We start from the raw sequence: 22,449 nt of genomic DNA on the forward strand, positions 1-22,449 counted from the left end.
CAAAGATACAGGCCTTCCTAACTCAGGAAGGAAACCACTCAGGGATTTCACCATGAGGCCAATGGTGACTTTAAATACAGTGGGGCAAAAAATTATTTAGTCAGCCACCAATTGTCCAAGTTCTCCCACTTAAAAAGACGAGAGAGGCCTGTAATTTTCATCATAGGTACACTTCAACTATGACAGACAAAATGAGGAAAAAACATCCAGAAAATCACATTGTAGAATTTTTAATTAATTTATTTGCAAATTCTACTTGAAAAGCTATGGCAAGACCTGAAAATGGTTGTCTAGCCATGATCAACATTTTGGAAGTATACTGGACAATTGTTGCACAATCCAGGTTTGGAAAGCTCTTAGAGACTTACCCGGAAAGACTCAACACTGCAATCACTGCCATGGTGCTTCTACAATGTATTGTCTAAGGGGTGTGAATACTTATCTAAATTAAATGTTAGTGTATTTAATTTTCAATAAATTCGCAAACATTTCTAAAAACATGTTTTCACTTTTGTATTGTGATTAGACGGGTGAGATTTTTTTTTTTTTACTCAACCCATTCCGCAAAATGTGGAATAAGTCAAGGGAATGCTTTCTAAAGGCACTGTACCTACAGGTTATGGATTTTTTTTCATTTTTTTTTTTCATATTTCTCCAGTAGGTTTCCTACAGGAAAAAGCCTCCACTTCTATTTTAAAGATAATATAAGAAAGACCGTATAGTAAATACTACATTAATGTCCGCAAAAACACTCACTAAATACTACAGTGTACTACAGTCCGCAAAAACACTACAGTAAATACTACCGTATAGTACAGTCTGCAAAAACACCAGTAAGTACTAAAGTATACTACAATCTGAAAAAACACTATCTGAATTACTATAGTATATACTAGAGTTTTCTTTTACTACAGTATTTATACTATAGTTAACTGTAAATACTACAGTATACTTTTTTTTCTTCATTATTTTATTTTACTGGGCAAGTCAGTTAAGAAAAAATTCTTATTTACAATGACGGCCTACACCGGCCAAACCCGGATGACGCTGGGCTAATTGTGTGCCGCACAATGGGACTCCCAATCACTGTAGTGACACCTCTAGAGCACTGAGATGCAGTGCCTTAGGTTGCTGCGCCACTCAGGAGCTACATTATACTACAGTAAAAACTACAGTCAGCAAAACACTACAGTTATTACTATTGTATTTATACCATCGTATACTATTGTATTTTTTTAATGTCGGGAGCACCTGGGGTAGTCAGGCCATATCTCTATCAGCCCTTCTAGGCACTCTAGGGAAGAAGAATTCCTAGCATTCCTGCTGTAGCCGGAATCTCTCAGGTTGTCAGGCCCGAAGGAGCTAGTCAGCTGGACTCATCCATTATGTAAACTCTCATCTGGACTGGGTTAGGGACCTGATGGGGGATGGGCTTTGTGTAGTGTGTGTGTGAGAGTGTATAGTGCATTCAGAAAGTATTCTGACCCCTTCACTTTTTCCACATTTTGTTGTTATGTTGATCAACCTTGAGATGTTTCTACAACTTGATTGGAGTCCACCTGTGGTAAATTTTAATTGATTCGACATGATTTGGAAAGGCACACACCTGTCTATATAAGGTCCCGCAGTTGACAGTGCCTATCAGAGCAAAAACCAAGCCATGCAGTCGAAGGAATTGTCCGTACAGCTCCGATACAGGATTGTGTCGAGGCACAGATCTGGGGAAGGGTACCAAAATATTTCTGCAGCATTGAAGGTCCCCAAGAACACAGCGGCCTCCATCATTCTTAAATTGAAGAAGTTTGTAACCACCAAGACTCTTCCTAGAGCTGGCCGTCCAGCCAAACTGAGCAATCGGGGGAGAAGGGCCTTGGTCACTAAGGTGACCAAGAACCATTTGGTCACTCTGACAGAGCTCCAGAGTTCCTCTGTGGAGTTGGGAGAACTTTCCAGAAGGACAACAATCTCTGCGGCACTCAGGTCTTTATGGTAGAGTGGTCAGACAAAAGCCACTCCTCAGTAAAAGGCACATGACAGCCCACTTGGAGTTTGCCAACAGGCATCTAAAGGTTTCTCAGACCATGGGAAATAAGATTCTCTGGTCTGATGAAACCAAGATTGAACTCTTTGGCCTGAATGCCAAGCGTCACATCTGGAGGAAACCAAGTGAAGCATGGTTGTGGCAGCATCATGCTGTGGGGATGTTTTTCAGCAGAGGGGCCTTCGAGACTAGTTAGAATCGAGGGAATAAACGGAGCAAAGTACAGAGAGACGGAGCAAAGTACATAGAGATCCTTGATGAAAACCTGCTCCAGAGCACTCAGGACCTCAGACTGGGGTGAAGGTTCATCTTCCAACAGAACAACGACCCTAAGCACACAACCAAGACAACACAGGAGTGGCCTCTGGAGAGACCTGAAAATAGCTGTGCAGCGATGCTCCCCATCCAACCTGACAAAGCTTGAGAGGATCTGCAGAGAAGAATGGGAGAAATTCTCCAAATACAGCTGTGCCAAGATTGTAGCATCATACCCAAGAAGGCTAGAGGCTGATGTCGCTGCCAAGGGTGCGTCAAAACAGTACTGAGTAAACGGTCTGAATACTTATGTAAATATTTCCGTTTAAAAATATATATATATATTTGCAAACATTTTTTTTAAATTTAAATATTTGCTTTGTCATTATGGGGTATTGTTTGTAGATTGATGAGGGGAAAAATCAATTTGATTAATTTGGCTGTAACAAAATGTGGAAAAAGGGAAGGTTTCTGAATACTTTCCGAGTGCAATGAATGTGTGTGTGTGTGTGTCACAGGGCTAAAGTGAAGATGAGAGCTTCCACATCTTCTTAAAATTTTCCACAGGCATCCTGCCTCACTGTGGGCTGAACCCCCCTTTAGGGCCGACTAATTACCTGAAATCCATTTAATACGGTGGATAGGAACTCTGCAAGGAGAGGAAAATGGAGAGGAAAAAATTATAATTCTGGTGGTAATAAGCTGTTTGAAAACAAAGTAACAGCTGTTTTGGCAGCTCTGTCCAATTTTGTCCTGCTGTTTTTTCTATGATTTCAAAACCCGGAATATAAAAAAGAAAGAAAGAGGGAAGAGTGGAGGAAAATGAAAAGGGAAAAAAAGGGGAAGGTTGAGGCCTTTAACTACAACGTTCTGGTTTGGATCAGCACCAGCACTTCTCTGTGTACGCTGTGGAGCTCTGTTCCCTGGCCCACTTCTGGAGGGGGGATGTGGAGGTATGGGAGGGGGAAAAAGGAAGGACATATGGGGGGTGGGGATTAGGTTTCAGTGTCTGCCTCAGCTTCTACTCTGAACACTTTTATTCCACTTTCTAAAAAAGACATTGAACAACAACACAACACAATCACAACCCGGCCCCCCCAAAATACAAGGAGAAAAAGTTACGAGCTAAGTTGTACCCACTGCCCAGCATCAGGAGGTTGTGTGTGATTGGAGGAAACAAATAAGGCCCAGCGGAAGGATCATGTTGAAGGCTTTGTTTTTCGGGGGAGCATTGACGTCAGTAGAAGGTCAGAGTGGATGTGGGGTTCCAGTCCCATTGGTTCTGTTGTTCTCTGGTCTGTTAAGGAGATCAACCTTAATTGCTCCCGTTTGTTTTCGTTTGACACATCTGTAGGGTGCGTAGACCGGACAGTTGATGTAAAATTACTGGATTTGATGCCTCAATTTTATAAAAGTCTAATATAATTTGCTGTTTTGTTATGTTTGACCTATGTACTGTATATATGTAGCTCTAGTATTGTACTTCTAAATTCATGTCTACAGTATTGGGCAAATTTGTGGATTTCATGCCCTCGTGTTACAACTTTAAGCAATTAGTACTATGATTTGCCACTTATGTTTGTGCCTCACTTCTCATTTTGAATATACAGTACGTTCTTGTTCTAGAATAACATGGGCTTACCCCAGAATGCCACAGAGTAAACAGTGAGATGAGCTGTCCGGATCCAGAGGGCTTAAGGGTCATAGTTCACCCGAGAGAGACGAGCTCCCGACGGGGGCATACACCACCTTAATCTGTCTGTATGGCGGAGTGTTGAAAAAGAGAAGAAGATGGAGAGGGAAAGATGATGAACGTGTGAGAATATTGAATGTCTGTACAGAAAATACGAGTTGAAAGATAGAGAATATGGGGAGACATGGAAAGAGGAGGTGGAGATAGTGAGAGTGAAGGAAAGAGGCTGAAGAGAAGCTAACTAGCCTAATTATAGTGTGTTAGTTCATCCCGGAAGGAAGAGCATGGTTTACTTCTGTATCAAAGTATGTGTGCTGCTCAGTTTGCATGCCAGAGAAAATTATGGGAGGTGACTGACTCCGATAGTATTCCGATTGCACTGGTGGGCGGGAAAGGGAGAGAGGAGTGGGAAGAGAGAGAGGGTGGAAAGGGAAGCGCAGAGGCCCAAGAACAAGAAGGCTAAACTCCTGTCCATTCCCTCAGTGGTCAATCTGATTGAAGCAAGGTCAGGAGTGTCTCAAAGCCAGTGTAACCCTGGAGTGTTCCCCATGTTCTCCCTGCTCCTGTCGAAGAGATATAGGAAGTGATGGTGGGGTGGCCATTGGTTGTCTTGTTGTTTTGCTCCAAATGTCTCTTCCTCAGTGAGTTCATCTGCTTATGCAATCACTCTCCCAGGTGCAGAGAGAAAAAGAGAGAAACTGAGTAGTGTTTGAGAGAGAGAGCGTGAGAGGGAGATAAAGAGAAGGGTCTTCAGTGAACTACAGCTGACTGAGAGACCGAGGGGGGGGGGGGGGGAGAAAGGGAGGGAGGGGTGGAGAGATATGGGGTTAATGAGCTGCAGTTATGTAGGCCAAACAGAAGAGTGGTGTTCTTAATTTTCTATATGTGATCGACCGGCTCGATTCGGTCTTACGTAGCAAAATTTACATTGGATAAAAGCATAGACTCAGCTACAAACTGGTATATCATACACTACAGTTGACGAACAATGGGAAAGTAATTATGCTTTGAAAGTTGATAAACTTGTAAAATCACCTTTGAGAAAATGACCCTTCAATGTTTTTGTACAGATACTGGAGAGCTCTTCTTTGTCTACACCCATTCAGCCTCGTTCACACCCTCCTAAGCTTTAGTCCCACCCATCTCTTTAAGGACTCACGTGAGGCTATGTAGTAAACAAACAAAGGTTTAAAGACTAAAGGCTGGTTTACTACGGTGTGTTCGTAAATTTAATCTGGAGTGCCAGAGGGTTTTCTGGGCGGAGGAGTGTTGTCAGATTTTCCGTTCGTAAATTCAGAGTGTTTCGTTCTTGGCGCGTTTGGAGTGCACACTGGACGCTCTGGCCGAGGAGTAGGGTTGATTAGAGCGTTCTGACCTAACATCAGCAGTCAAGCACCCAGGCTAACCGGCTAACGTTGGCTAGCTTGCTAGCTACTTCCAGACACAATTGAGAGAACAGCTCACTGACCATTTTACTTGCCCCAGCAGAGGTGGTTAGGCTGTTTTTATGTTATCCAGAGTGTTGGTGACTGCAACTGTGCTGCTGGCAACAATTTAATTAAGCTTTTTTGCCAATGCTTACTGACACCGGCCATATTCAACGGGTGTTGAGTGTTCATAAATTTGTCAGTTATTCTGTGCTTTTACCAGCTACGTCCAATGACAGTTTTTGCAGTGACATCATGAACATTCTACTGAAATGGTTACTTGCATAGTGCTGTCTTTTGTTTAGACATGTAGCTAGCTAGCTAAACAATGAATCATAATCCCAACTCATAACTTTACTACATTTACATTTAAGTCATTTAGCAGACGCTCTTATCCAGAGCGACTTACAAATTGGTGCGTTCACCTTAAGACATCCAGTGGAACAGCCACTTTACAATAGTGCATCTAAATCTTTTAAGGGGGTGAGAAGGATTACTTTATCCTATCCTAGGTATTCCTGAAAGAGGTGGGGTTTCAGGTGTCTCCGGAAGGTGGTGATTGACTCCGCTGTCCTGGCGTCGTGAGGGAGTTTGTTCCACCATTGGGGGGCCAGAGCAGCGAACAGTTTTGACTGGGCTGCGCGGGAACTGTACTTCCTCAGTGGTAGGGAGGCGAGCAGGCCAGAGGTGGATGAACGCAGTGCCCTTGTTTGGGTGTAGGGCCTGATCAGAGCCTGGAGGTACTGAGGTGCCGTTCCCCTCACAGCTCCGTAGGCAAGCACCATGGTCTTGTAGCGGATGCGAGCTTCAACTGGAAGCCAGTGGAGAGAGCGGAGGAGCGGGGTGACGTGAGAGAACTTGGGAAGGTTGAACACCAGACGGGCTGCGGCGTTCTGGATGAGTTGTAGGGGTTTAATGGCACAGGCAGGGAGCCCAGCCAACAGCGAGTTGCAGTAATCCAGACGGGAGATGACAAGTGCCTGGATTAGGACCTGCGCTGCTTCCTGTGTGAGGCAGGGTCGTACTCTGCGGATGTTGTAGAGCATGAACCTACAAGAACGGGCCACCGCCTTGATGTGATACTACTGTGCTTGTTGTATCTGCAGGTAGCTAACCAAGCAGGTTCAATGTTATCTAGCTAACATTAGGCAATAACTAGCAATGCAAATGGCTCTGAGATACAAATAATATTACTACACAGATCATACATGTAACGTTAGCTAGCGAGCCAGCCAGATAATGTTAGCTTGCTAGCTAACAGAAGACTTGAAATGAAAATGACTTTCTGACAAAATTAGAAACGTGTAATATCTGAAAATGTAGCTAGCTAGACTCTCTTAACTGTATACATGGATGGACGCATCTCTCTCTCTGTCACAGATGCCATGGTTGTTCTTAGTTTGAAGATGTAATCCGTAGACAGGTGTTTTATACAACAACCTTCTGTGTGTTCTCTTTTCGACTCTGTCTGCATATTTGCAATCAAACGGACAGAATTTTCTTTATCTCCTTAGCTATCATACTCTAATTCCACTGATTTCAAAACTCGGTCCTTCAGAAAGTGGAGAGTAACACTTATTCAGTTCTACTACGTGATATATATATAAAAAAAAGCCGCATTAGAAAGGATTACCTACATATACTGACCCACTCATGTTATAGACAGAAGTATGTTACATGGCAGACCAATCCAAACTTCTCTCTCGGCATGTCCAGCCCACTCATTGTCTCAGGCAATCATGGCTAGCGGGAAGGTAGCTGACTTTTCCCATGGCTTAATCAACTAGGCTCATAATTTAGCATTTGTATAAGTTGTATAAGTTACAGATGGCTTACAAGTTTGTTATTAAGGCACATAAATGTTCACATGTTCCAGGAGGCATTTCTGGCCAAAAACACATTTTATGTTCAAATTGCTCTCCTGTGAAGTTGTGACGCGCGACAAAAGCCTAGTTTCCTGAAATGATTCACATATGTCCCAATGGGGGTGTGTTTGAATGATGGACCGTGATCAGTGTGTGGGTAACTTACCCTCTACAAACCAAACATTGCTCACTCACAACAAACATGACATTTTTTTCCCTTCCTGAACATAATGATTATTTACAGGTGATAAATATTCCTTCTCCCCAACATACATATCTTCTCCGATGACAGGAGGATGAAAATTGTAATTTGAGCAGGGTTTGGCTCATTTCAGAAATGTTGAATTGACTCCCATTCAATTCAAGAGTTGAAATTCGAATTGAATTGGCCAACAGGATGTAGAATTTGAGTTTGAGGGACAGGAAGAAAAATGTTATTCAATGCAATTCAAATAAATTCCACTCAGTCTTAGAACATTAGAGTTTTATTGAATCTGACAGTTCACATTTCCAGATACCAAATAATATATCACTTTTCTCTGGAAACAATGTTCATATACTCTATTAACCTCAGTGCTTAGAATAACCAATTATATTTCCACCAACCATTTAATTTGTTTTGCTTTTAGTGACTAAAATATTAGTCACACACCTATTTGTCAGTGGCAATTGATGAGACTATAACTGACTAAATAGACCAGAAAAATATATAACGAAACAAAAAATATTTTTCATTTCAGTTGACTAAAACGAGACGAGACAAAATTATCTCTGTGACTAAAATATGACTACTAAGTGTCAGGACCCGGTTACGAACCCGGGTCTCCGGAGTGAGAAACAGTCACTTAACCAACTGAGCCACGAATAGTCGGCAGAACCCAGAAGATGAGGCAGACACAGCAGTACTTGAGACGGTGTATTTAATGTAGTAAAAAGTGAAGTCCTTCAGGAACACATGTAACTCCACAACCTCAAAAGGAATTCCACAAGAACAAAGGTAATCCTCCAAGACAAAAAAGGTAAATCCACAAGGTGGTAGGTATAGCACAAAAAGCCTCAAAAGATACTCAAAAATAAATAAACAAGAACAAAAAACAGAATTCCACAAGAGCGTCCACCGGGATCAACAAGAGTTAACAGAATACTGGGGCTGGGTGCTAACATACAAACACAGAGCAAAGGACTGAGGAAAACAAAGGGTTTAAATACAATCAGGGGAAACGAGGCACAGGTGCAAATAATAATGGGGATCAAGGGAAAACAAAAGGTCAAAAGGCACAATGGGGGCATCTAGTGACCAAAAACCGGAACAACCCTGGCCAAATCCTGACAGAATCCCCACCCTAGGAACGGCTCCTGACGTTCCTACCAGCTCTCTCAGGGTGGAGAGCCCTGAACTGACGAATGAGGTCAGGGTCCAGTATGTCTTTGGCAGGAACCCAGGAGCGCTCCTCGGGACCGTAGCCTTCCCAGTCCACCAGATACTGCCAGGACCGCTGCACCCGGCGGGAATCCAGTATCCGATGGACGGTATAAGCCGGCTGGCCTCCAATGACACGAGGCGGAGGGGGAGGTCTGTCTGCCGGGACAAGGGAGAAAAACAACAGGTTTTAATAAGGAAATGTGAAATGTGGGATTAATTTTAAGGGATCTGGGTAAGTGTAGGCGATAAGAAACTGGGTTAACTCTCCTGGCAACCTTAAAGGGACCGATGTATTTTTGGGACAGCTTGCGAGACTCCACCCGTAGTGGTAAGTCTCTTGTGGAGAGCCAGACTCTCTGGCCAGGGCGCAGGGTAGGCCCGGGACGGCGACGTCTGTTGGCTTGTTGTTGGTACCTCTGTGAGGAACGCATAAGATTAAGACGGGTCTTCCTCCACATAAGCCGACAGCGTCTGACGAACTTCAAGGCTGAAGGCACTCTGACTTCTGCCTCCTGGTCCGGGAACAATGGAGGGGCATAGCCAAACTGACACTCGTGCGGGGACATACCAGTGGAGGAGGAGCGCAAGGTGTTGTGCGCGTATTCGGCCCAAACAATGAAGGACGACCATGTGGACGGGTTGTTACGAGTCATACATCGGAGGGTGGCTTCCAGCTCTTGATTCATCCTCTCTGTTTGGCCGTTGGACTCCGGATGGTACCCTGAAGATAGACTGGCAGAAGCACCCATGAGTTGGCAGAAGGCCTTCCAAAACCTTGAGGCGAACTGGGGACCTCTGTCAGAAACCATATCTTGAGGAATGCCGAAGACTCGGAACACATGATTAATTACCAACTCAGCCGTCTCCTTGGTAGAAGGTAACTTAGTCAGAGGGACGAACCTGGCCGCCTTTGAAAACCTGTCGATTATGACTAGGATAGTAGTATTGCCATGGGATGGAGGAAGGCCAGTAATAAAGTCCAACGAGATATGGGACCAGGGTCTGTGGGGAATAGGTAAAGGGTGAAGGAGTCCTTGAGGGCGGAGGTGAGAAGATTTGCCCTGGCAGCACACGGGGCAGGCATTGACGAAAGAGGCAACGTCTTCTCTTATGGTAGGCCACCAGAACTTACGCTGGATGAACTCCAAGGTGCGACCTACGCCCGGGTGACAGGTGAGGCGAGAGGAGTGCCCCCACAGAAGGACCTGAGTCCTCACTGCCTTGGGGACAAACAACCGATTGGCAGGACCCCTTCGGGTCCGGTTCGATAGCTTGAGCTCGTCTCACGGTATCCTCAACTTGCCACGAAATCGGAGCCACGATCTTAGCAGCAGGAAGGACAGGCATGTCCGTGTCATCTCGAATGGCAGGAGCGTAGACTCGGGACAGGGCATCCGGTTTGAGATTCTTCGACCCGGGCCGATAGGTGAGGATAAACTGGAATCGATTGAAGAAAAGAGACCATCTAGCTTGTCTAGAGTTCAACCGCTCGCCTGCTGGATATACTCCAGATTTTTGTGGTCCGTAAGCACTTGAAACGGGTGAGAAGCCCCTCGAGCCAGTGTCTCCATTCCTTCAATGCCATCTTAACCGCTAGGAGTTCACGATCCCCACATCGTAGTTCCTCTCAGCCGGGTAAGCCGGTGTGAGAAGAAAGCGCACGGATGAAGCTTCTTGTCTTCACCCTCTGAGACAGGACAGCTCCAACACCAACCTCTGAGGCGTCTACCTCCACCACAAACGGTTCATCCGTAGTCGGTAGTATCAGGATGGGAGCAGAGAGGACGCGCTGCTTGAGTCCTTGGAAGGCCGTCTCAGCTTCTCTTCCCCACAAAAACCTTGCATTGCCACCCTTGGTTAAAGCTGAGAGAGGGGCTGCCACCAAGCTGAAGTTCTTGATGAACTTGCGGTAAAAGTTTGTGAAGCCCAGGAAACGCTGAACTTCCTTAACGGATTTGGGCGTGGGCCAATCCGCTACCGCCCCTACCTTCCTGGGGTCCATTTGGACTCGACCGGGTTCCACTACAAATCCCAGGAATTGTACTCGGGATGAATGGAATTCACATTTTTCCGGCTTAACCTCTTGCCTCTAGTTGGGACGCTTGCGTCCCAACTAGAGCTCTGGAAATGCAAATGTGCTACGCTAAATGCTAATAGTATTAGTTAAAACTCAAAAGTTCATTAAAATACACATGCAGGGTATCAAATTAAAGCTACACTCGTTGTGAATCCAGGCAACAAGTCAGATTTTTAAAATGCTTTTCGTCGACAGCATGAGAAGCTATTATCTGATAGCATGCACCAATACACTACAACAGAAAAGTACAGCAGGGGACGTAAACAAAATAATTAGCATTTTGGCGTTACACAAACCGCACAATAAAATAGAAAACAGTCATTACCTTTCACCATCTTCTTTGTTGGCACTCCTAGATGTCCCATAAACACTATTGGGTCTTTATTTCGATTAAATCGGGCCATATAAAGCCAAGATATCGTTATATGTAGACTGTGTGATAAACGAAAAAAACAGCGATTTCACAACGTAACGTCATTTTTTTAAATTCAAAAAGTAGACGATAAACTTTCACAAAACACTTCGAAATACGTTTGTAATGCTACTTTAGGTATTAGTAAACGTTAATAAGCGATAAAAATTATCCGTAGGCGATGTACATATCATTAGCTGTCGTCTTGGAAAAAATTTCAGGAGAGAGCTCTTCCGGAATGATCTGGGCGGAGACCGGAGGTACGTCGTGCCCCTCTTTCGGTTCAACCAAGAATCAAAGAGGATTCAATTCACAAGACTCTAGACAACATGGGGATGCTGTGGGAGTTGAATGCTCGGTCTTATCTAATTCGGCTCACTGTTAACAATTGCTTGAAGTGGCGCAAGGATATTTATTTCCATTTTCTGTGATCAGGTTTTCCTGCGCTTTCCGATGTAACGCACGTTATGTAATAGCCACAGTCGTGATTTAACCAGTTTTAAAAACGTCCGAGGGTTTCCTTATCCACACATTCTAACCATATGAACGTACTATATTCCTGGCATGAGTAGCAGGGCGCTGAAATGTTGCACGATTTTTAACAAAATGTTCAAAAAAGTAGAGGGTAGGAGCAACAGGTTAACGTACAGATGGCTGTCTAGGAGGCGTTTGAGTACTTGTCTGACATGCTTTGTGTGTTCTTGAAGAGAGCTCGAAAAGATGAGGATGTCATCCAAGTAAACAAACACAAATATGTTAAGCATATCCCTAAGCACATCGTTTATGAGCGCTTGGAACACCGCTGGGGCGTTGGTCAGGCCGAAGGGCATCACCAAGTATTCATAGTGACCAGTAGGCGTGTTGAACGCGGTCTTCCACTCGTCACCAGGTCTGATCCGCACAAGATGGTATGCGTTCCGCAGGTCAAGCTTAGTGAAAACAACTGCTTCCTGGAGCAGCTCGAAGGCTGTGGCCATAAGGGGTAGCGGGTAACGGTTACGGACGGTTATGGCATTGAGTCCCCGGTAGTCGATGCAAGGGCGTAATCCACCGTCTTTCTTGGCCACAAAGAAAAACCCTGCTCCCGCCGGGGAGGTGGATGGACGCATGAGGCCTGCTTCCAGAGCGTCCTTGATGTAGGTATCCATAGCAGCTCGTTCGGGTGGAGATAGGGAAAAGATCCGACCCCTGGGGGGGCAAGTGCCCGGAAACAGTTCGATGGGGCAATCATAAGGTCTATGGGGTGGTAGCATGGTGGCCCTCTGTTTGCTAAATACCAGTTTGAGGTCATGGTAACACTCGGGAACTCGGGTCAGGTCGATGGCTTCTGTCAGGACCCGGTTACGAACCCGGGTCTCCGGAGTGAGAAACAGTCACTTAACCAACTGAGCCACGAATAGTCGGCAGAACCCAGAAGATGAGGCAGACACAGCAGTACTTGAGACGGTGTATTTAATGTAGTAAAAAGTGAAGTCCTTCAGGAACACATGTAACTCCACAACCTCAAAAGGAATTCCACAAGAACAAAGGTAATCCTCCAAGACAAAAAAGGTAAATCCACAAGGTGGTAGGTATAGCACAAAAAGCCTCAAAAGATACTCAAAAATAAATAAACAAGAACAAAAAACAGAATTCCACAAGAGCGTCCACCGGGATCAACAAGAGTTAACAGAATACTGGGGCTGGGTGCTAACATACAAACACAGAGCAAAGGACTGAGGAAAACAAAGGGTTTAAATACAATCAGGGGAAACGAGGCACAGGTGCAAATAATAATGGGGATCAAGGGAAAACAAAAAGGTCAAAAGGCACAATGGGGGCATCTAGTGACCAAAAACCGGAACAACCCTGGCCAAATCCTGACACTAAGTGGACTGGACATGAGTTTTTGGAGAGATGAAGAGCTTTCGGTGATAAGCACAATATTAGCAGCACAGTTCTCTTCAGAAGTGGGAAGGACGCCTCACACCTGGCACAGCCTATATTAAATAGCCATCATTAGCACATTAGAGACTGCTGCCTATATACATAGACTTGAAATCACTGGCCACTTTAATAAATCGAACACTAGTTACTTTAATAATGTTGACATATCTTGCATTACTCATCTCATATGTATACACTGTATTCTATTCTGCTGTATATTAGTCTATGCCGCTCTGACATTGCTCGTCCATATATTTATATATTCTTAATTCCATTCCTTTACTTAGATTTGTGTGTATTGTGTATATGTTGTGAAATGGTTAGATATTACTGCACTGTCGGAGCTAGAAACACAAACATTTCGCTACACCTGCAATAACATCTGCTAAACACGTGTATGTGACCAATCAAATTTGATTTGATTTTATCAGCTGTTGAGCTGCTGGAGACAAGTGATGAGTGTGGGCAGACAAGCTCCGCTCCGGCTCCGCTTCCGATTATACACATCGAGCAGGCTACTTTCTTGCTTCACCTTAGCTAACTATCAGCTTTCTAGTCAGCTACCCTTTGCCTGGTTAAGAAACACAAGCTGCTTTATGAAATAAAAACAATAGCAGCATTGAGATTAATAGTAAAACAACAGTCAAGCTATTTCTCTCCAATGAGTAGTCTATAGGAAAGTATGTTTTTGAATATGTAGTCTTGCCCAACCCTCCCACTTTTCCTCAGAGAAAAGACATGACCCATAATACTAGCGCTTTGTTTTTTTCTGTCTATCGTGCATTGGCGGGCCGCATTTTACGCTCACAAAGCATATCGCTGGCCGTTCTAAACTAGGCTACTTTCGGACTGAACCATGAACCATTTGTTTAGGCTACACCTTGTTCAGTCATGCTATCTTATTAACTAGCTATAGCTAACAACCTGGGGTGCGTTCAGCAGGTGGCAATGTTTTGGATTGTTCAGATATGCAAATAACTGCCAATCTCACGGTAATTACCCATTAATTAACAAACACATTTAGCTTCTCCTGGCTTCCATGCGTAGCCTACAAGCCACTGATGCAGACCGTTGGAACATCTACATTTTAAAACGTCTAATAAATCCATGTAATACAGCATGTAGTCATTTTCAGAAGAACAGAATAGCATGCTCTGAGTTGTCGTTATGTTAGGCCCTGATCTGGCTGTGCTTTATGGCTGTGGGATACACTAGTTCATTTAGCAGACACGATGTGATTAGAATTAAATGGCATGATTTTATATTATGAAGAATACAATTGAACATAGCTGAATAAAATAGAAAGGATATTTTCTCCAAACAAATCGGGGGGGGTTCGCACATACAGTTATTCTGTGTTGATAGGCTAACAAAGAAACTGGTACTCCTATATGCTTAATTTAGAGTTATTTATGTAACTTTAGTTGTGATACAAACTCTGGGCTATATGTTTAGATTTAGATTTTAATATCCAATTTTTTTGTACCCCTTTTTTTCTCCTCAATTGGTAGTTACAGCCTTTTTCTGTTGTGCCCTAGGGCCGAATATAATAATAATTATTCCCTTCTCCCGGCTGGGCGCTCCAAAGCACCTCTGCCTCTCAACGGCTCTCTGTCACGTGATTGGGTCTTTCTCACAGGCTATAAGTGAACACAGAAAATCGGGAACAACTGCGCAAGTTATTATCCAATTCTGATATTGAAGATATTGGAAGAACTGTACACATTTACTTTTCATCAGCCAACAAGATGAGTAGACCTAACAAACAGCAAAATCATTAGTCTATGTCAATCTACTATCTCCCATGGTACAAAAGTTGACTTTTTCTATTCTGTGCAATAAATAAATATTTCTAACATAGTTTGGGTGTAAAATATAAAACTCAAATATCACATTTACATAAGTATTCAGACCTTTTATGCAATTCTTTGTTGAAGCACCTTTGGCAGCGATTACAGCCTCGAGTCTTCTTGGGTTTGAAGCTAGAAGCTTGGCACACCGGTATTTGGGGAGTTTCTCCCATTCTTCTCTGCAGATCCTCTCAAGCTCTGTCAGGTTGGATGGGGAGTGACTCTGCACAGCTATTTTCAGGTCTCTCCAGAGATGTTCGATCGGGTTCAAGTCCGGGCTATGGCTGGACCACTCTAGGATATTGTGAGACTTGTCCCGAAGCCACTCCTGCGTTGTCTTGGCTGCGTGCTTAGGGTCGTTGTTCTTTTGGAAGATGAACCTTCACCCCAGTCTGAGGTCCTGAGCACTCTGGAGCAGGTTTTCATCAAGAATCTCATCATCATCCCCCAAAATATATAGGGGATTGGAAATGATGCAGACAATTACTTTGATGTAGCCACCATCTATCTGCAATTTTTAAGCTGATCCTGTAACACATACCATGTCCCAAATGGAACCCTATTCTCTATTTAGTGCAATTTATAGGGAATAGGGTGCCATTAGGGCTGTAGCCTGTGAATTAATGGCTGAGTTGTATTATCCAGACAGCCCTGTGTTGTGAAGGGGGCCAGGTATGTGTGAATATCACCCCAATGGATACTTTCTGGTACTTACCAAATATAATATGTTACATGTTCCTGTTTTGCTATAATTCTGTTATTGGGTTTAGAATGGACAGAATATGACTTGATTGGTCGTGTCTTTTCTTTAGGGGCGCCCTATTGGACGATGTTGGAGAAGATGGAGAAGAGGCTGCACGCTGTGCCTGCTGCCAACACAGTCAAGTTCCGCTGTGCTGCCGGGGGCAACCCACGTCCTAAGATGCGCTGGCTGAAGAACAGCCGACCATTCCGACAGGAGGACCGCATGGGCGGGTATAAGGTACGCGAGAACCCTGCAGCGGAGTTTCTCACGACTAGTGTCTTGGAATGAGTCTATGTTGTTAAATGTTTCAATTCGAGTTTACATTTCAATCAATCAAATTTTATTTGTCATTTACACGTGTTCAGCAGATGTTATTGCGGGTGTAGCGAAATGCTTGTGAACTGTTGTTTAGAAAGGATTTACTCTTCCAATGCTATTTTCTGCTTCTTGATCTTGATGCAGACTGTTGCCCTTCCCGTTTGGCTCTTAAAATCCGCTAATCACATCACCCATCCCCTCTACACCATCACTGGAGACAGAGGAGGGGAGGGCAGGGTTGCTGGTGTGAAATTGGACTCAGACATCCGTGTGTGTGCTCTCGATGGGACATTTTACTCACTCTCTCTCCCCCAGCTTTAAATGTCTCTCAACTCCCCCAATTAGAAAACCCAAACATACAGTAAAACTTTAGGTCACATAGACAGTAAGCAAGTAGAAAGTGACACAAATTAAGAGAACAACAATTGGTACAATCAGGGTTCACGTTAGAGTTCCAAAATGTGCATTTTCAGAATGCAGATCTTCAAGAAATCTCAGTTTTAAACCATTTCCCGTGTTTTATATAAAGTCAAGTGTTATCTTCTTCAATAGAGTGAGCAGGGGCATGCAACTATAGTGCGACACATTCGGTAGAAAATAGCTTCATTTTCATCAGATGACAACAGAAGTGTAACTCATGGCCTTCATATTTATCATAGAAAGAATGTAAAGACAGTTCCTAATGTTTTGTTTGAAGTTAATCTAGCATTTTACCGGAGAAAAGTTGGCTACACCGAGAAAAGTACCGGAGAAAAGTAGCTACACATCAGTCAGAGTGCTGTCTGCTGATAGAATGCCCATTCATGAGTTCTCGTCCAATTGGAGAAATGCAACTGAAGCAAAAAATGTGTCTGATGCCGAACAGAAATTATAATAAGAAGCATTTTAGATCTGCAGAAATAGCCACGGGATGGTTTTTCAATACCGCCAATATTGTTGAAACTTTATATTTTACTTGTTTAAATAAAGCGTCGGTCCGCCACAAGGAGTCGCTAGAGTGCGATGAGCCAAGTAAAGCCCCCTCGGCCAAACCCTCCCCTAACCCGGACTGGGCCAATTGTGCGCCGCCCTATGGGACTCCCTGTCATGGCCGTTTGTGACAGCCTGGGATCGAACCTTGATCTGTAGTGACGCCTCAAGCACTGCGATGTATTTATTGCCCTGTATCTACTTTTTAAGTAAATATCTGCACCTGTCACATTATTTTACATTATGAAGCTTACCGGTAGTTCCCAGTCACAGTTTGTTTACAAGCACACAACGACGAGAGACATGAGCCTTACCGAATATCCCAGGATGGCAGAAGGTCGGTATGAAGGCATGACAATCTGAAAACCGCCCAAGCATTAAACACACCCAAGAGGTGACCTAGGATTCAACTGTACATGCAAATGTAGTCCTGAAGGCTTTTGATTTCAATATTTTTCAATTCTATATCTATATCTATTCTATTTCTATTCAATATTCTAAATATATTTTAAAAATGTCTTTAAAAAAAGGCCAGGAGACTTGATACAATTGCACTTCACGTTTTTTTAAATATATATATTCCAAATTGACATTTTTTGTTCCAACAGAGGAAGTCTGGAGAGAAACTTTCATAATCATTTCACTACAGCCTCTGTGGTACTTGTAAGATAACAGTTAGTGAGTTGATTTATTTGTCCTGAAAATACCTGAGGCCACATGTAATGGGAAACAGGGAAAGTCAAACTGGGCCCGGTTTACTGACAGCAATGGAACTTTGGCTTACGAGTGTTTTAACAATGCATCTTTCCCACCACGGCCAAAGATGTAACATGCATTCCCAAAACACCATGCTAAGTGCGTTGTTGGAGCATGTGTCGATACGGATAGGATCGGAAGAAAGTTAGTGCTGTTCTTGTATCAGCTTTCTCAATTTATATCTTACCTAAACATTAGAAATATTTCACACTTCTGATGACGAATCAGCTCCTAGAGAGATATTACCAGCTTATTCTAATTATTACCCCCCAAAAATTGTGCATGTTAAGCTACACCATTAAATATATTGAGACAAATTACAGACAGTATCAAAATATAACTGCGTTTGTTGAACATTAAATGTATTTCAATATGATTAAAATAGGCCTATAGCCTACCGTATTTATATTTTAATTCAGTCATATTTTAATTCAGTCATTTGAAGCATATTTTTACACGTTGCTTGTTTGTATCAATTGCAAAGACATTGGCAAACTTTGTATTTGTAATCAACTTTATTCTGAAGTTGTCAGCGGTCACAGAGAGATGGGTAAACCATGAGATTCTATGTTTAGTAGAGATATTCTGTGTATAAAGTGACACGAGAGGGCAATAAAAGCATCTAACGACACACTTAGCTGCTCTACAAGTGGCCTGAGGCTGGCGTTAGATGACAAGCATTTTCAAGTGCAGCGTTAATAACAACGGTTTTGGAAACAGCTCGGAGATTTAATGATGCTCCTACGAAGGTTCTAACGATGAACTTTGCCTTAAGATACTTTTGAGAAACCGGGCCCTGGCCAGTAATGTTTTATTTCCTCTCAGCATTAAATGGATATTAAGAGCTACATTTTGTCTGAAAAACCTGAATTCCTCCCATCTGTCATAGACTATTTGGGTTGGAGTTCAACATTTGTGTTTGGGTCAGAGAGAACCCTCTGTCACTTTTTACAAGCTTCACAATAGCCTCAAATATATGTAGATACTTAAGCTGAATAAGATTGGGAAATCATCCAATTCTAATTGCCCTAAATGAACTGCATTTGATCAAAATCGAATCAAAACTCACATCACACTTTACAGTGATAGATTCATTTGTAAGTTATCCAGTGTGCTTGGATGTGACAGGGAAGGAACAAAGTAGTTATTGGGTGATCGTTTACGAGAAAACACAGCCGTCTCTTCATGGGAATTTCCTGAGAATATGTTGATGTAGCCACAAGCTAGCTAATATGTTTCCCCTTGTCTTTAATTCTAGTAAATAGTGGTGTCACGATACCAGAATGACTTTAATACCGATACCAGGTTTAGTATCACAATACTTGATACCATCACGATACTTCATATCAAAACGATACCACAAAAAAAAAAAAATGCGTATTAGCCAAAGAATGGCACTTGATCCTGTAATGCTCCGGGTGTCGTGGGTGTGGAGTCAAATGCAGGAGACAGAGTTTAATGCTGTGCGTCTTTTACTAGCACCAACGCAACACAGGGTGCTCACAAAAGTAATGTTCCCAAACACAGGGGAAAAAGTACAATGGAAAAAATCACGACTAAGCACGTACCTCTTACAACAGAGCCGAAGGTTTACAATGAAATAATCCCGCACAACAACCAGGCGGGCCGGCTGTCTAATAAAGACAAACTAATTAGACATGAACAGGTGCTACCACTAAACATACAAGGAGGGGGAGGAAAAACAATCAGTGGCAGCTAATAGGCCGGTGATGACGACCGCCGAGCGCCACCCGCCCGGAAGGGGAAACACCCTCGGTCGGACTCGTGACAGTACCCCCCTCTGACGCGCGGCTCCCGCAGCGCGCCGACACCGGCCTCGAGGTCGCCCGGAGGACGAGGTGCAGGGCGATCCGGATGGAGGCGATGGAAATCCCTCAACATGGATGGGTCCAAGATGTCCCTCACCGGTACCCAGCACCTCTCCTCCGGACCGCACCCTCCCAGTCCACGAGGTACTGCAGGCCCCTCACCCGGCGTCTTGAGTCCAGAATGGCCCGGATCGTACGCCGGGGTCCCCTCGATGTCCAGGGGGGGGGACCTCCGGTACCTCACTGTCCTGCAGGGGACCAGCTACCACCGGCCTGAGGAGAGACACATGAAACGAGGGGTTAATGCGATAATAGGAAGGGAGTTGTAATCGATAACACACCTCGTTTATTCTCCTCAGGACTTTAAAGGGCCCTACACACTGCGGACCCAGCTTCCGGCAGGGCAAGCGGCGAGGTAGGTTTCGGGTCGAGAGCCAGACCCTGTCCCCCGGTACAAACACGGGGGCCTCACTGCGGTGGCGGTCAGCACTCCTCTTCTGCCGTCCACTCGCTTGTCGTAGAGATTCCTGGACGGCCCTCCAGGTCTCCTTGGAGCGCTGTACCCATTCCTCCACCGCAGGAGCCTCGGTCTGGCTCGGATGCCATGGTGCCAGGATCGGCTGGTACCCCAACACACACTGAAAAGGGGACACGTTAGTAGAGGAGTGGCGTAGTGAGTTCTGAGCCATTTCAGCCCAAGGAATGTATCGTGCCCACTCCCCTGGCCGATCCTGGCAATACGACCGCAGAAACCTACCCACCTCCTGGTTCATTCTCTCCACCTGCCCATTACTCTCGGGGTGATAACCGGAGGTCAGGCTGACAGAGACTCCCAAGCGTTCCATGAACGCTCTCCATACCCGAGACGTGAATTGGGGGCCCCGATCAGAAACGATGTCCTCCGGCACCCCGTAGTGCCGAAAGACATGGGTAAATAATGCCTCCGCAGTCTGCAGGGCTGTAGGGATACCGGGCAACGGGAGGAGACGGCAGGACTTAGAAAACCGATCCACAATCACTAGAACCGCGGTGTTCCCCTGAGACAGCGGGAGATCGGTCAGGAAATCTATGGACAGATGTGACCATGGCCGCTGTGGAACGGGAGGGGTTGTAGCTTCCCTCTAGGAAGGTGCCTAGGAGCCTTACTCTGAGCGCACACTGAGCAAGAGGAGACATAACCCTTAACGTCCTTAACCAACGTAGGCCACCAATACCTCCCCTGAAGGCTCCCCACTGTCCTCGTCACCCCAGGGTGACCCGAGGAGGGTAGGACATGAGCCCACCGAATCAGTTTGTCCCGAACACCAAGCGGCACGTACCTTCGCCCCGCTGGACACTGAGGAGGCGCGGGTTCAGCCCGTAACGCCCGCTCGATGTCCGAGTCCACCTCCCATACCACTGGGGCTACCAGCTTTGAGGCGGGAAGGATGGGAGTAGGTTCGGTGGACCCATCCTCGGTGTCATAAAGGCGGGACAGTGCGTCAGCCTTCACGTTCTGGGAGCCCGGTCTATAAGACAAAGTAAACTGGAACCGGGTGAAGAATATGGCCCACCTTGCCTGACGTGGGTTAAGTCTCCTAGCTGCCCGAATATACTCCAGATTCTGGTGGTCGGTCCAGATGAGAAAAGGGTGCTTAGCCCCCTCAAGCCAGTGTCTCCACACCTTCAGAGCTCTAACCACCGCTAGGAACTCCCGGTCCCCCACATCATAGTTACGCTCCGCTGGGCTGAGCTTCCTTGAGAAGAAAGCGCAGGGGCGGAGTTTTGGTGGCGTACCCGAGCGCTGTGATAGCACGGCACCCACCCCAGCCTCGGACGCGTCCACCTCCACTATGAATGCTAGAGAGGGGTCCGGATGCGCCAACACGGGCGCATCAGTGAACAGCGCCTTCAACTTGTTGAATGCTCTGTCCGCCTCTGCTGACCACTGCAACCGCACCGGGCCCCCCTTCAGCAGTGAGGTAATGGGAGCCGCTATCTGGCCAAAACCCCGGATAAACCTCCAGTAGTAGTTGGCAAAACCCAAAAACCGCTGCACCTCCTTTACCGTGGTTGGGGTCGGCCAATTACGCACGGCCCTAATGCGGTCACCCTCCATCACCACCCCCGAGGTGGAAATGCGATATCCCAGAAAAGAGACGGCTCGTTTAGAGAACACGCATTTCTCAGCCTTGACGTATAGGTCATGCTCCAGCAGTCTACCAAGCACCTTACGCACCAGAGACACATGCGCGGTGTGAGTGGCCGAGTAGATCAGAATGTCATCGATATAAACAACCACTCCCTGCCCGCACAGGTCCCTGAGAATCTCGTCTACAAAGGATTGGAAAACGGCTGGAGCATTCTTTAACCCATACGGCATGACGAGGTACTCATAGTGGCCGGATGTAGTACTAAATGCGGTTTTCCACTCGTCTCCCTTCCCGAATACGCACCAGACTATACGCGCTCCTGAGATCCAGTTTTGTGAAGAACTGCGCTCCGTGGAACGATTCCACCGCCGTAGCGATGAGAGGTAGAAGGTAACTATACCCCACTGTGATGGCGTTTAGATCTCTATAATCGATACACGGACGCAAACCTCCCTCCTTTTTCCTCACAAAAAAGAAACTCGAGGAGACGGGTGAAATGGAGGGCCGAATGTACCCCTGTCCCAGCGATTCCGTGACATATGTCTCCATTGCCAACGTTTCCTCCTGGGACAACGGGTACACGTGACTCTTGGGAAGCGCAGCGTCCACCTGGAGATCTATCGTACAATCCCTTCCCGGTCGATAAGGTGGTAATTTAGTCGCTTTCACTTTACTGAAAGCGATTGCCAAATCGGCATACTCGGGGGGAATGCACACCGTGGAACCCTGGT

The 22,449-nt window shown here is 45.2% G+C and overlaps 1 protein-coding gene across 1 annotated transcript in view; it reads left to right on the forward strand.

The window, feature by feature from the left end:
• The window catches only part of LOC115135375 (fibroblast growth factor receptor 2-like), a 121,110-nt gene that overhangs the window by 23,419 nt on the left and 75,242 nt on the right, over positions 1 to 22,449 (forward strand). Inside the window, 1 exon segment of the mRNA XM_029670017.2 lies at positions 15,782 to 15,951. Coding sequence (XP_029525877.2) covers positions 15,782 to 15,951 — 170 coding nt within the window.

The sequence above is a fragment of the Oncorhynchus nerka genome, linkage group LG10, assembly GCF_034236695.1.
Source record: "Oncorhynchus nerka isolate Pitt River linkage group LG10, Oner_Uvic_2.0, whole genome shotgun sequence".
Classification (NCBI taxonomy): Eukaryota; Metazoa; Chordata; class Actinopteri; order Salmoniformes; family Salmonidae; genus Oncorhynchus; species Oncorhynchus nerka.